Source organism: Perca flavescens, chromosome 23 (assembly GCF_004354835.1).
Source record: "Perca flavescens isolate YP-PL-M2 chromosome 23, PFLA_1.0, whole genome shotgun sequence".
NCBI classification, from domain to species: Eukaryota; Metazoa; Chordata; class Actinopteri; order Perciformes; family Percidae; genus Perca; species Perca flavescens.
In genome coordinates, this window is record NC_041353.1 from 9,576,355 (window position 1) to 9,589,288 (window position 12,934).

At 40.1% G+C, this 12,934-nt stretch overlaps 1 protein-coding gene across 1 annotated transcript; it reads left to right on the forward strand.

Annotated features, from left to right (window-relative positions):
- Positions 1 to 1,013: 1,013 nt before the first annotated feature.
- Positions 1,014 to 9,999, forward strand: LOC114550253 (malonyl-CoA-acyl carrier protein transacylase, mitochondrial). Its single transcript, XM_028570900.1, has 5 exons — positions 1,014 to 1,642; positions 2,453 to 2,540; positions 2,626 to 2,843; positions 3,853 to 3,990; positions 9,564 to 9,999. The coding sequence occupies exons 1-5, from the start codon at positions 1,205 to 1,207 to the stop codon at positions 9,834 to 9,836; spliced, it is 1,155 nt and encodes a 384-aa protein (XP_028426701.1). The 5' UTR covers positions 1,014 to 1,204; the 3' UTR covers positions 9,837 to 9,999.
- Positions 10,000 to 12,934: the final 2,935 nt, after the last annotated feature.

Consider the following 12,934-nt stretch of genomic DNA (forward strand, 5'->3'; position numbering starts at 1 on the left):
CCAAAATGTCTCTATTAACATCAGACTTCCTGAAGCTGATTTGAATTCAAGATCAGTCACTCTTCTCTTGCAAGTTCTCTGTCGCAACATGATAACTGAACTCACAGGAAGTTATGTATGTAAGTAATAAATGTAAAACAAAACGTTTTGTTTTTTTTAAATGCAGATGATTTCAACATTGCACAAGATTGAAGGGTTTACTTTTTTTGGTGGTCTATATACTGTAGCTTTCTGTATTATTTTAATAATACAAAGTACTGAGAAGTGCAGTAAGATGATAAGCAGCCTAATATTATCAGCTGATAGTAGCTTATCACAGATATTTCTGTATTGGTACATATGTTGGATATAAAGATATTGTTAAGGTAATTTAGAAACAGTATTATTATTTTTTAACAGTAAAATCAGTACATATCCTGGTCACAGCTCATAGCTTAATTCATGGGATCTTTCCCAGATGTTCATGTATTTATGTCTAAAGAATGAATTCATATAGAAATAAATAATTTTACATTAACTTTCAAATCTATGTAAGCCTGAAAACTCACCCAAAAAATGAAAAGTGTTACTCTAAAAGTTGTTGAATTATCCATGACATTGACAAAGAGCTGATAATTATGAAAGAACAATAATAATAGCAATAAATAAGAAAACAAAATTAAGTCAGAAAGCACCTTCTGGGGGACACTTTCGATAAACAAAAAGACATAAGGAATTCATTGTACCATATGCAATCAATATTTTATAGTAATACTAGTTTATTATTCCATATTGTGTTATGTTTACTGGTTCCGTTTTACTGTGTCTTAACGGGAAAGAATTGGTGGGACAATAACGTTTTATTCTAAGATAAAACCAAAAATACAAATACAAAATGCAAACTATACATAAAGTGAAAATATATATATATTTTAAAAGATATTCATATATTTTTATTGTAACTTACTTCTGTATTTTGTACTTTTTTCAAAATGCTGACATATTGTGACCTGAAGGTGTCGCTGCAGCAGAAAAGAACCGGAAAGGGAACCGGAAGGAAAACAAAACTCAAATCTGGTGTTTGACCTAAATTAACATGGCGGCTCCCATGACTGTCTCATGCTGACCGTTAGGCACAAACCTTAGTTTTTCGTTAAATAGTTACAGTTTTTCCAGGCAGATTATGGGTCTTTCTTGATCCGTGAAGACATCATTAGGTGACGCCATGTTGGCATCAGTGGTTGTCGCGGCAGCAGCCTCTAGAGGGAAGTTGAGGTCGCTAATCTCTGGGAGCAGGAGACTGTCCAGCAGCCACCTTGGCTCCCAGGATGGAGGTCCCCACCCTCCGCCCGAAACCCCCGCTCCTCTCCTGGGAAGCGAGCCGCCTGCAATGGAGCGGAGACCCAGGAAAGACCCCAGCGACTGCTCCGTACTCCTCTTCCCCGGCCAGGGCAGCCAGTTTGTGGGCATGGGTAGAGGACTTTTGAAGTACCCTAACGTTAAGGAAATGTTCACGGTGGCCCAGAAGCTCCTCGGGTACGACCTGCTGTCTCTGTGCCTGGAGGGCCCCGAGGAGGAGCTGATGAAGACGGTTCACTGTCAGCCGGCAGTGTTTGTCACCTCACTGGCTGCGGTAGAGAGGCTCAACCACGAAAACCCCAAGGTGGCAGTCTGATTTTAATAATCTATAATCGATCGACAGCAGTTTTTTTTGCAGCGGTGAAAGAAGTATTTCGATAGTTTTAGTACAATATACAAATATGTATTAAAAGTAAAAACTCTGCATTCAAAATCTTACTTGAATAAAAATAGTAATGGGTGGTACAACCCCCCATAATAAAAACCATTAATAATAATTTCCTTTAAATAATTAAAGACATTTGCACCATAATTTGTTGCAGAAAACAGTCACACATTGTTGCAACCAGAATTCAGGAAAAGAAGTGTTTCAACTTTCTAGGCCGATTTCCGATTTTCTTTGAGTTATAGGCCAGCTCATACCGATTTTAGCCATTCAGATTTCATTTTTTCTAACCACTTTACAGCACACACTAATATTTATTTTCTATCTTTTCTTTAATAGAACATTTTCCACAGAACTTAGAAAATTTTTTGAACAGATAATGGATCACTATAAAATAGAACTATATAAATTACTCCTTAAGTGGAAAATTCACACACATCTAAAATGCAATGTTAGAACCATTTCCTTCTTTTCACATCCAATCACAACCGGCATGAAATCAGCATACGTCAGACTGACCTGCCGGTCGCTGGTCATGGCCGAGCACGTGAAAACCGGCCGGTGACCGGTTTATCGGTGCATCTCTAGTGTTTAATATGCTCAAAATTTCCATTTGGCTCAAAAGTAGAGATCTCAACTCCCCCATTGTCGAACCCAAAGCTACGCCCTTGGGTAAAACATCTTATTTAGTATATATATTTTTTAAACTCTCTACACTTCTGTCCACAGGCCATTGAGACGTGTGTTGCTGCTGCGGGTTTCAGCGTTGGAGAATTTGCTGCCCTGGTTTTTTCTGGTGCCATGAACTATGCAGAAGGTAAACGTGTTTCTTAACTTGTACATGACAAAGATGTTGCTCAGTTAAAAGAAATATAATACATGACCCCCTATGTGTCTTCTAGCTCTGTATGCGGTGAAGGTCCGTGCAGAGGCCATGCAGAAAGCGTCTGAGCTGGTTGCTAGTGGGATGCTGTCAGTCATCGGTAGGCCACAGGCCCAGTATAAACATGCCTGTGTGCAGGCTAAAGAGCACTGCACAAGCCTGGGGATCAAGGAGCCGGTTTGCTCTGTGGCCAACTATCTGTTCCCCGATGGTAGGGTCATCGCAGGGCACCAAAAGGTACGGAGCATTATGGCAGCCTTAGGATGAACATATAATGTACCACAACAAATCCTTTACATCCTTGTTGTTTTATCATTAGTTCAAAAATAGATTAAAGAAATCATTACTTGACCAATACAGAAAATAATAGACCGAAACATAGGAATGGAAATACGATTGTGCCGATGGACGATGTTTGACCGGCATCACGATGGAGAGCCGCCATCGTGATGCCACGCCCCCCACCCTGTCAGACAAACGCTACCTGGACTAGTAACGTTTCAGCATGCGGTAACCATGCTCTGCGCCTCGGCTTGGACACAGCTGTCTCAAGCGAGAGAGAAAAAAGCGTTAACGTGGAACGCTATCACACTTTCCTTTATCCCTTCATTGGACTACCTTTGTGGATACTACTGTGTGCATGCATGAATAAGTAAGTCTGATGACGAGGTTATGTAGGATTTATGAATGTACGTTAGCAACAGTAGGCTAATTCACGAGGGTGCTATTTAATGTGTGAGCTAATGCTGCGCATCTGTTCATGTGCAGAGTTGGGTTTCTGTTTATTGAATGCATTATTCAGTGCTAATATAACCGAGAATGTAGTTTAAACACAACTCCGACAATGACGATATCATCGTCCATCACAACGTTTTACTGTAAACATCGTCAACTGCCAATTTATGGGACATCACCCAACCCTAAATGGAAAGGTATTGTTGTAGATTCTTGTAAGTTATTGGAAGATCTGAAAGATTGTATGCTGTATTTGCACATCTATCTGTTTTGTAATAATATGATATTGTGAAGTAGGGGCAGGCCCAAATAAGCTATTTGCTTCTGCCTGCTCATTTTTGAACTAATCCTTTTTTAATTTTTTGGTAAATTCAGATTGTTTGTGTTTTATTTTGTGGTTTTAATTTAATTAAAAAAAATTCTTTGCAACATTGTTGATTGTTTGAGATAAATAAGATAGAATCCTCCAAGTTGTGATATCTCTTTCATCATAACTGTGTTGTCTCCTCAGGCTCTGGATTTCCTCCAGCAAAATTCCCGACGTCTCCAGTTCGTGAGGACCAAACCTCTCCCAGTCAGCGGGGCTTTTCACACCGAGCTGATGGAGTCGGCTACTGAACCCCTCAGAGAGGTGCTCAGACAGGTGGAGGTCAGTCAAACTTTCTTCATGGTGTTATGGTAATTTAATGATTTCCATGTTTTTTTCCTTATTTCTTCCAATTTTATATGTTTGGAAATGTAATATAAATGTGAATGTTGCCTTGTTTTTTATATATAGTGAAAGAATATTAAAAGTGTACTGTAAAAAATGTAAAATTAACCATTATTGTGGCACCCATGGCCTGCCCTTAAAACACCCACTTTGGGAAGCATTAACAATCTGTAAAAGAGTGCTAATTTACAAAACCTATAAGACAGATGTCATGTTAAAACCACCCTTTTAAACTGCCCAACAGTTTGCTCTAAACCAGTTTCTTTGTAGTTTGATAGTAAGCTAAAAATCATTGGCTTTTGTCACTCTAGCCGCTGGCTAAATGAACATGTGATGAATGCAACAATGTTACAACTGCAACCCCAAATCTACGGTGGCCCTGAGAGGCCCCAGCACGCAACAACAAAACAACACGTGCAAATAAACCACAGCACACACTAATAAGACAACACATGCAAATAGCCCACACCACAACGGAAGTGTTTCCAGGGGACATAGACAGACCAACAACAGGACAATTTTCGCCATTTTATTCATCACTAAATTCACTTCTTAATACATTTTAGGCGAGAAATGAACTCTTCAGATTTCGAATATAGGCAGTCTTGCAAAAATCGTTGCCGAATTGACAATTTGTTTCAAAGTTTTCGGAATTGAGTAGCTCCATAAAGTGACGCGACAGCCAGCTAGCGCCTGCCGGGGTGCTAGCTCCACGGTGCTGTGGCCACCGTACGAATTGCACAGAGTCTACAGAATTAAAGGTGTGAACCAGTGACTGTTAAAAAACATCAAAAGGTGTGAATTGTAAAGGACAATTCCGGCGCAAAATGAACCTAATAACATATGTGTACTCTGGGACATGTTTGTCTTATTAGTGCGTGTTGTCTTATTTGCACGTGTTGTCTTATTAGTGCGTGTTGTCTTATTTGCACGTGTTGTCTTATTAGTGCGTGTTGTCTTATTTGCACGTGTTGTCTTATTAGTGCGTGTTGTCTTATTTGCACATGTTGTCTTATTTGCACGTGTTGTCTTATTTGCACGTGTTGTCTTATTTGCACGTGTTGTCTTATTTGCACGTGTTGTCTTATTTGCACGTGTTGTCTTATTAGTGCGTGTTGTCTTATTTGCACGTGTTGTCTTATTTGCACGTGTTGTCTTATTTGCACGTGTTGTCTTATTAGTGCGTGTTGTCTTATTTGCACGTGTTGTCTTATTTGCACATGTTGTCTTATTTGCCCGTGTTGTCTTATTTGCACGTGTTGTCTTATTTGCACGTGTTATCTTATTAGTGCGTGTTGTCTTATTTGCACGTGTTGTCTTATTTGCACGTGTTGTCTTATTTGCACGTGTTGTCTTATTTGCACGTGTTATCTTATTAGTGCGTGTTGTCTTATTTGCACGTGTTGTCTTATTTGCACGTGTTGTCTTATGACTGTTAAAAAACATCAAAAGGTGTGAATGTGCCCTTAGACTCCAGAATCATTTCATATTGTGTTAAAGGACAATTCCGGCGCAAAATGAACCTAATAACATATGTGTACTCTGGGACATGTTTTCATGCTAATCAAATGAAACAAGCTAGCGCGAACCAGTGATTAGCTGCTAACGCTACCATCTCGAAGTCACGATCTGTCAAACGTCGAACGCCATGCAACCAGTTACCAGTAACATAGCTCAAACACAGCGTTCGTGAGTCGACTGGTCATGACTGTTTTCCAAGATGCCACCCGCATGTAAACATGTAAACGCTACTGTCTTTATAATCTGTCTTTTTAATAAACTGTCTGTACACTTACAAAGTTCTCAATGCTTCGGTTTACATGTAGGGACCCTCATTATGCTACCTTTAAAGTGTGGTGCTATTTTGAGCCTTGTTAGTGGTATAAAATAGCGATTTACCCTCTGCCCCGAAAGGTAGCGTTAGCAGCTAATCGCTGGTTCGCGCTAGCTTGTTTCAAGATAAATACACATTTGATTAGCAGAGAAGGGTCGACTGGGTACACGTATGTTATTTACCCCTAGGTTCATTTTGCGCTGGAATTGTCCTTTTAAAGGTGAAAATGAAAGATAATCTTCAGTTCAATCAAAAAAGGTAAATATGTGAAACATTTGCGGTCAGGTTTTCACAGATGTGTGTTTTTATTGAACCCATTTAAAAAGACAAATGCACAGATATGAGATTCATTCATTCAAAAAAAGACATTTTAATAATTGAAGTGTGGCAGGTAACCGGATCACCCGGAGTAAACAACACTGTTTTAACCTGCAAGTCTTTTGAAATGTGGCAGGTAACCGGATCACCCAGTTTGTTTTTTTTGGGGGGGAGGGGGGGGGGGGAGTCGAGGTGAAGTGGAGAGAAAGGTTGATGGTGTTAATCCTTCTGCTCCTCTTCCGTCACTCTCGCCTCTTTTTCTTTCGTCTGTCTTTTTAATCCCTCCTTCTCTCTTTTTGCCTGTTCCTTCTGCTCTTTCTTGACTTTTTTCTCCAGCTCCTCTTTTTCCTTCTTCTGTTTTTTCAATTCTTCCTTCTCTTGCTTCCTATTTTCCTTCTTCTGTTTACTCTCTCGCTCCTCTTCCTCTTTCCTCTCCTTTTTCAGCCTCTTTTCTGCCGCCTTCTTGGCCTTCTGTTCCTCCTTTTTCATTCTGGCCTTCTCCTTGTCCGTTTTTTCAGCCAGCTCCTGCAGGCTTAGGAGATTGACCTGAAGTTCAGAGTTTTGCGCTTTTAGGAGCTTGATTTCATTCTCCATTTGGCTCTCTTTGGTATTCCACTCCTTCTCCATCCTTCCGTTCATCTTTTCATACTCCTGGAGGCTGTGGTTTTGTACCTGAAGAGCAGATATTTTCTCTTTTAGGAGCTTGATTTCATTCTCCATTTGGCTCTCTTTGGTATTCCACTCCTTCTCCATCCTACCGTTCATCTTTTCAAACTCCTGGAGGCTGTGGTTTTGTACCTGAAGAGCAGAGATTTTCTCTTTTAAGAGCTTGATTTCATTCTCCAATTGGCTCTCTTTGTTGTTCCACTCCATCTCTCTGCTCTCTCTTTCCAGCTCATGCCGTTTCTCCAAGCTCTCCTCTTTTGCAGCGAGCTCACACGTCATTTGGTCTTCCAGAGTGGCAAGTTTTGTTTCAAACTCTGCCTCCCTCTGGATGATCTGCCTTTCCTTCTCCATGAGCTTGACTTCGCTCTCCAAATACTTCACGTCTAGAGCCGTCTTTTCCTCCGTTATTTTGTTGATCAGCTCATCCTTTTCCTGGATGACATGGCTCAACTTCCTGTCGTTGTCCTCTGCCAATGTTTGGAGCTTTGCGTCCTTGTCCATCAAATTCTGGTTTGGTATGTTTGATAATGTATCATTAATCTTCTTCTCCTGGGTCTCTCTGTTCCTCTTTTGCTCCTGTTTCAAGAGCCTGACGACCCGGTTGAACTCACCAATCCAGTGGAGTTTGGCTGTCTTCAAACTTTCTCTGAGATAGCAAATCTCTTCATTTTTCGTCTTCTCCATGATTTTACTCTCCTTTTCGGCGTTTTTCCTTATGGTTCTCTCTGAACGTAGAGCCGTCAGGATTCTCCTTTTCTCGTCCTCCAGGCCAGCATTTTCGGAGACCAGCTGAGTGATTCGTTCTTGAGTTTCCAGTTGGTCTTTTTTCAGATTGTCGAGCTGTACGCTGGGAGTTGGGCAGACCACTGTCGCCGGCATCGTTGCCATGATCGCTGAACAAAAGTATTTGTTGCGATAGTGGAGTATTGCAGTGTAGAGTAGTATTGCTCTGTCGTTGTTGTACGGACGTTTTGAATTCTGTCACACAAATAGATGCGTCGTTCACGAGATCAGACTGTTAACTGCCTGTAAGAACCCAGGGTTATATTCTAAACCGAACCATGGAATGCCATCAGAGGTTTAGAATGTGTCACACTGTGATGTCACTGTGCATGACAAGTTCCAGAATGTGATGACCATAGATCATAAAGAACATGTTCCTTATCAATTCAATTCAAGGGGCTTCGTTGGCATGAATGTTTCAATAACAATGTTGCCAAAGGGTCAGACAAAACACAATAAACAGTTATATGTACAGTACATTAACACAATATTAGGATGGGTTTATATCATTTTATACATCTATTTGTATGGTTATTAAGCATTATGAAACTAAAAGTATATTCTAATAAAATGTAGACATTAACATTTTACATGAATATGTACAGATATTTAAAACTGGGATCTTTGTGTGTGTGTATGTCTACGGTGATGACACACTGTGTGATGTTAGGCTGCATCACATGACTTCTCCAGACTGAAAAACGGCAAAGTAGAAGTGTATATAGCCCAAAATGGCATTTGATATGAAGTTAAGGGTCTTCTTAACAATGTAACAAAATTAAATGTTATACTTTCTCTATTAAAATATTTTTATTAAACACAATGCATTTATTTTACAGTAAAGACTATAGGCTAAATAAAGTTCTATAGACCGTTTCCATTGAATTCCATTGCAAGGCAAGGGCACAGCCCTTGTTGTTGTTGTTGTTGTTGTTGCAAACTGAAGTTTGTTTCCTAGAATCTTCTTAGCTCTGCTGAAACTTAGCAAAACTTTTGCTATGTTTACACGTGGCCGGCTATTTTCATAAACGGACATTTCAACCTCTCCGTTTTCAAAAATAGCATTGTGCACAGCTGTCACTTTTCAGAAAAGTGTTTGTTTACAGTGTATATATGCCGTCAAGAGCATGCCAAACCTGTAGGTGGCAGTGTAATGAGAAGCTCAAGCCCACGTTATCCAATCAGAATCCCAAAAATGGCAACAACAGCAATGAATCACCACTCTTCCTCACTTCCTCGGCTGCCTAAACCTCCGTTTGTCTCAGTTTACATGCAAACGAGGTTTTCCAAAATCTCCACTCTGGCGAGAGACTCATTTTTAGAGGCAAATTCTCCGTTTGCGTGTGAACAAAGGGCAAAAACGAAGGGAAATGTCTCCGTTTCTCAAAATAACCATGTACATGTAAACGGGGCCTTTGAGTCAGAGAGAAAAAACTCCAGCTGTTACTTTCTTAAACAGATCCATAAGGTCAAGTGGCAGCTTTTGTCTAGTATTTAGTAAGATGAAGTTTGACATAAATGCATTATGGCAGTTGGATGGATAAACAGTGATAGGTTAGTGTTTGTTTCATAATCACAAGGCCCTATGCACACATTTCTCACGCTACTTTGAGTAGAGGTGGAATATAACTATTTACTCAAGACTGCAAGTACAAATTTGAGGTACTTGTACTGACTTGAGTCTTTTCTTTTCATGCCACTTTCTACTTCTACTCCCCTACATTTCAGAGGGAAAATTGTACTTTTACTCCACTCCATTCATCTTAATTACTAGTATTAATTCATTTCATCCACATCTCACGAAAGGTTTTTTCACCTCACCAATAGCCATTTTTGTTCAGCTACCACTTTTCAAAGTTGCACACCTCGAGTGCTTGTCACCTAACACGTAGATTTCTCTCCCGCTCAGGTCCGTCGCCCCGAGATCAACGTGTACTCCAACGTGGACGGCAAACGCTACATGAATGAGAGCCACGTGCGAAGGCAGCTGGTGAAGCAGCTGGTGTCGCCTGTGAAGTGGGAGCAAACTCTGCACGAGATCTACGAGAGGACGCAGGGAAGGAAGTTCCCCCACACCTACGAGGTCGGCCCCGGAAAGCAGCTCGGCGCCACACTTCAAAAGTGTAACATGAAGGCCTTCAAAACGTACACACATGTGGAAGTCACCACTTATGAAGACTGAATGCAGAGATGTGGAGGTCAAAAAATGGGCTTCAGTGCTCGTTTTGGTGTGGCCATGACCGGCAAGACCTGTTAAACCTGCAAGCTCCTGTGGTTGCTTGTTATGGTCTTGTTTGTGTATAATTATTATTATTATTATTATGTAATTAAATATTTTTTATTAATGAGACATGATGAACATTTTGTAATTTAGAGGTTTATTTGCATCACATGAAAAAGCATTTTCAAATCTGAAACAGAAAGTCCAGCTCCCTTCATTTTATATAAAGCAAGGCTACATATCATTTGTAAAAAAAAAAAAAAAAAAAAAAAAAGTTGGCCTCTTAAACCTGTAAGAAACTAATCTGGATACAAAAGACTGCATGCCAGCAACAGTCCAGTCATGGGAAATATGCTTTTTGACATTAATACAACTGTGAACCAACATGTCACTGCTACAATACGCTGGCCAACTCCTTGGGAAACACTGTAAAACCAATTTAACAATTTCCACATGCCCTGACAAATCTTACAGTATTTTTAATTATTTTAACCACCTGTTTTCCGGTCATATAGTGTCAAATTCAATACGTCTTTAAGATAGTATAAAAAAAAGAGAAGTCAAAGTAAACAGCAGAAACAAATCAGAAATAATTGTCATTGATTTGCAAACCTTTTTTGTCAAATATATAATGGCCCAAAAGACCTGCTTATGTCCCTGTTTAGGCTTTCCCTTCCACCCATAGTGCCCCCAAAATGGTCACTGCAGCCAACAGCGCCACAGTCACCAGTGCTCCTCTGGCCCAGCCAGCGCAGGTTACTGGTTTTAAATTGGACAGCTGTGAAATGAAAGAGAAATGTTTTCAATTCTAAGTGCGATGTGACTTGAGCTCAGAAAATATTCTTTGCATGCATATACATATACATATATATACAGTGGCTTGCATAAGTTTACACACCCATGCTAAAGTTGAATAAAAATCCATCTTTTTCTTAATGCCTTGATTAAAATAATTAGGAAAAATCCAACCTTTAAGGACACCAATTTTCTTTCTTTCTTCCTTAAAATACAGGGACCATAAGTAAGTACACCCCTATGTTAAGGCAGATTTTTATTTTGAAAGGCCAGTTATTTCATGGATCCAGGATACTCTCCATCCTGATGAAGTTCCCTTGGCCTTCACCATACCTAGAGATTGGCATGGGGTACTTTCCATAAAATCATCTCTCAATGCAAATCAAACCAGCTATTAGGCTAACTGAAATAAAACCATTCCAATCTCTAGGATTTTTCCTATTTTTTTTAATCAAGGCTTTAAGATCAATTTCCAAAATATGTTTTTTTTTATTCCTCTTTTTAGTCAACTTTAGCATGGGTGTGTAAACGTATGCAAGCCACTGTATGTTTTAAACTAAGCAGTAGTAGCAAAAAGGTCACTTAAAACACAGATAGAATACCCCAGGCGCAGTGCTCGCTATCCAGGCCTTCACCGCTGCAGACAGGCCACGGAAGCCCCATAACTGATTGTGGATATCCCTAAAAGAGAAGCAACACCAGGTTACAATTTCTCAACAGCCAGACACAGAAAAGCTCCAGAGATGGATGGTTTGTTTTGTGATTTATACCGATATATGGTCCTGGTCAATGCCTGAGCGGGTCTTAGCACGTGTAGAGGCGTTGGTAGCCAGTTCAGCTGTCTGCTGGCCCATTCCCAGTCCATCTGATCTCCAATCAGAGCCAACTGTTGCCCAAAGGCCCGTGCAGCCCTGTCATTTATCCTGAAGACGCAAACAGACACGACTCTTGTTCAGTTACCAAGATCTTCACAATGTTGCCTTAATGGCTTCCTCACACAAGCAAGGTGCCGTCAGACTGAAGTATGTAATGAATTGTTATTAGTAGGGCTGGGTCGATATGCTTTGTCCAGAATTGATTCTTAAACGATCCATGGGTGCCGATTCGATTTGTATTGTGTTTTTCATTCATTGCGATTCGATAGTTTTGAGTATTGTAATTTTCTTTTCCTTCTTTAACAATATATCATGAGACAATTCTAAAAAAAAAATTGTTTTCTAAAAAGACTGCATATTACGTCAGTCAGTCCGTCTGATATTTATTTCATTTCTAAAGAAGTACATAACGTGTATTTTATGCATTTTCTGCTTTCAAGTCAAAAAACGGATATGATGTAGTCGCCATCAGCGGTACCGTATAAATCATTGGTAAGAAAAAAAAATCGATTCAAGGGAAAAGAAGCGATTTAAAAAATTGTCGAAAAAAATCAAGATACACACGATTTTCGATTATCCCCCCCCACACACACACACCCTCACCCCATAGTTATTAGAAACAGAAACATTTTTTATATTAATCAGGTGTAACAAACAAAAAAAAACAATCCTACACCAGAGTGATTCTTTTGTATATATTGTTTGTTTTTGGTACAACTGATGCCACATGGTCTGTAGCCTGAGGCGCAGTCTGTCTGAGCTCTATGTTGTTGTTGTTATGACTGGTGTGGGGAAGGGCCTGTGCAGTACATGTACCTGAGGTTGACGTCAACCAGGGTGTCAGTGTCCACCTCGCCAGGTCCAGCCTGGAGGGAGACAACACGACTCGGCTGTCTCGTTTGCTCCACCATTCTGTTTTCTGAGAAGAGAAACCGGTATTATTCAAATTATTATCAGCACACGTGAGAGAGTTCCTAGAGCTTCATCGGCCATGTTATCCGTGCTGGACTACCAACGTTTATAAACAGACTATGTAAATACTGGGTCATGTGCAGGATAGGTGGTGGCTGTGTTACCAGGGAGAGATCCAGGTAGATAAAACAGGCTCTCCCAGGTTTGAAGAGATGACATCATCTGTTGGATAAAGTCCAACAACAACTTACTACTGTAGGCCTTCATATCAACTAAAGTGTTTTTACGTTTAAGATGTCTGTTTAGAACTATAGAAAAGAAAACTATAGAAGTATAGAAACTGTCTTAACTATCTAATCTTCCTTTATTACTGTATTTATGACTTGTTATTTGCCCCAACAATCAGGTGTGTTCCCTCCTACGCGCACCTGTCCTCAGACCAGTTCCTGTTGTATCTGCACTCGTGTGCCTCAATGC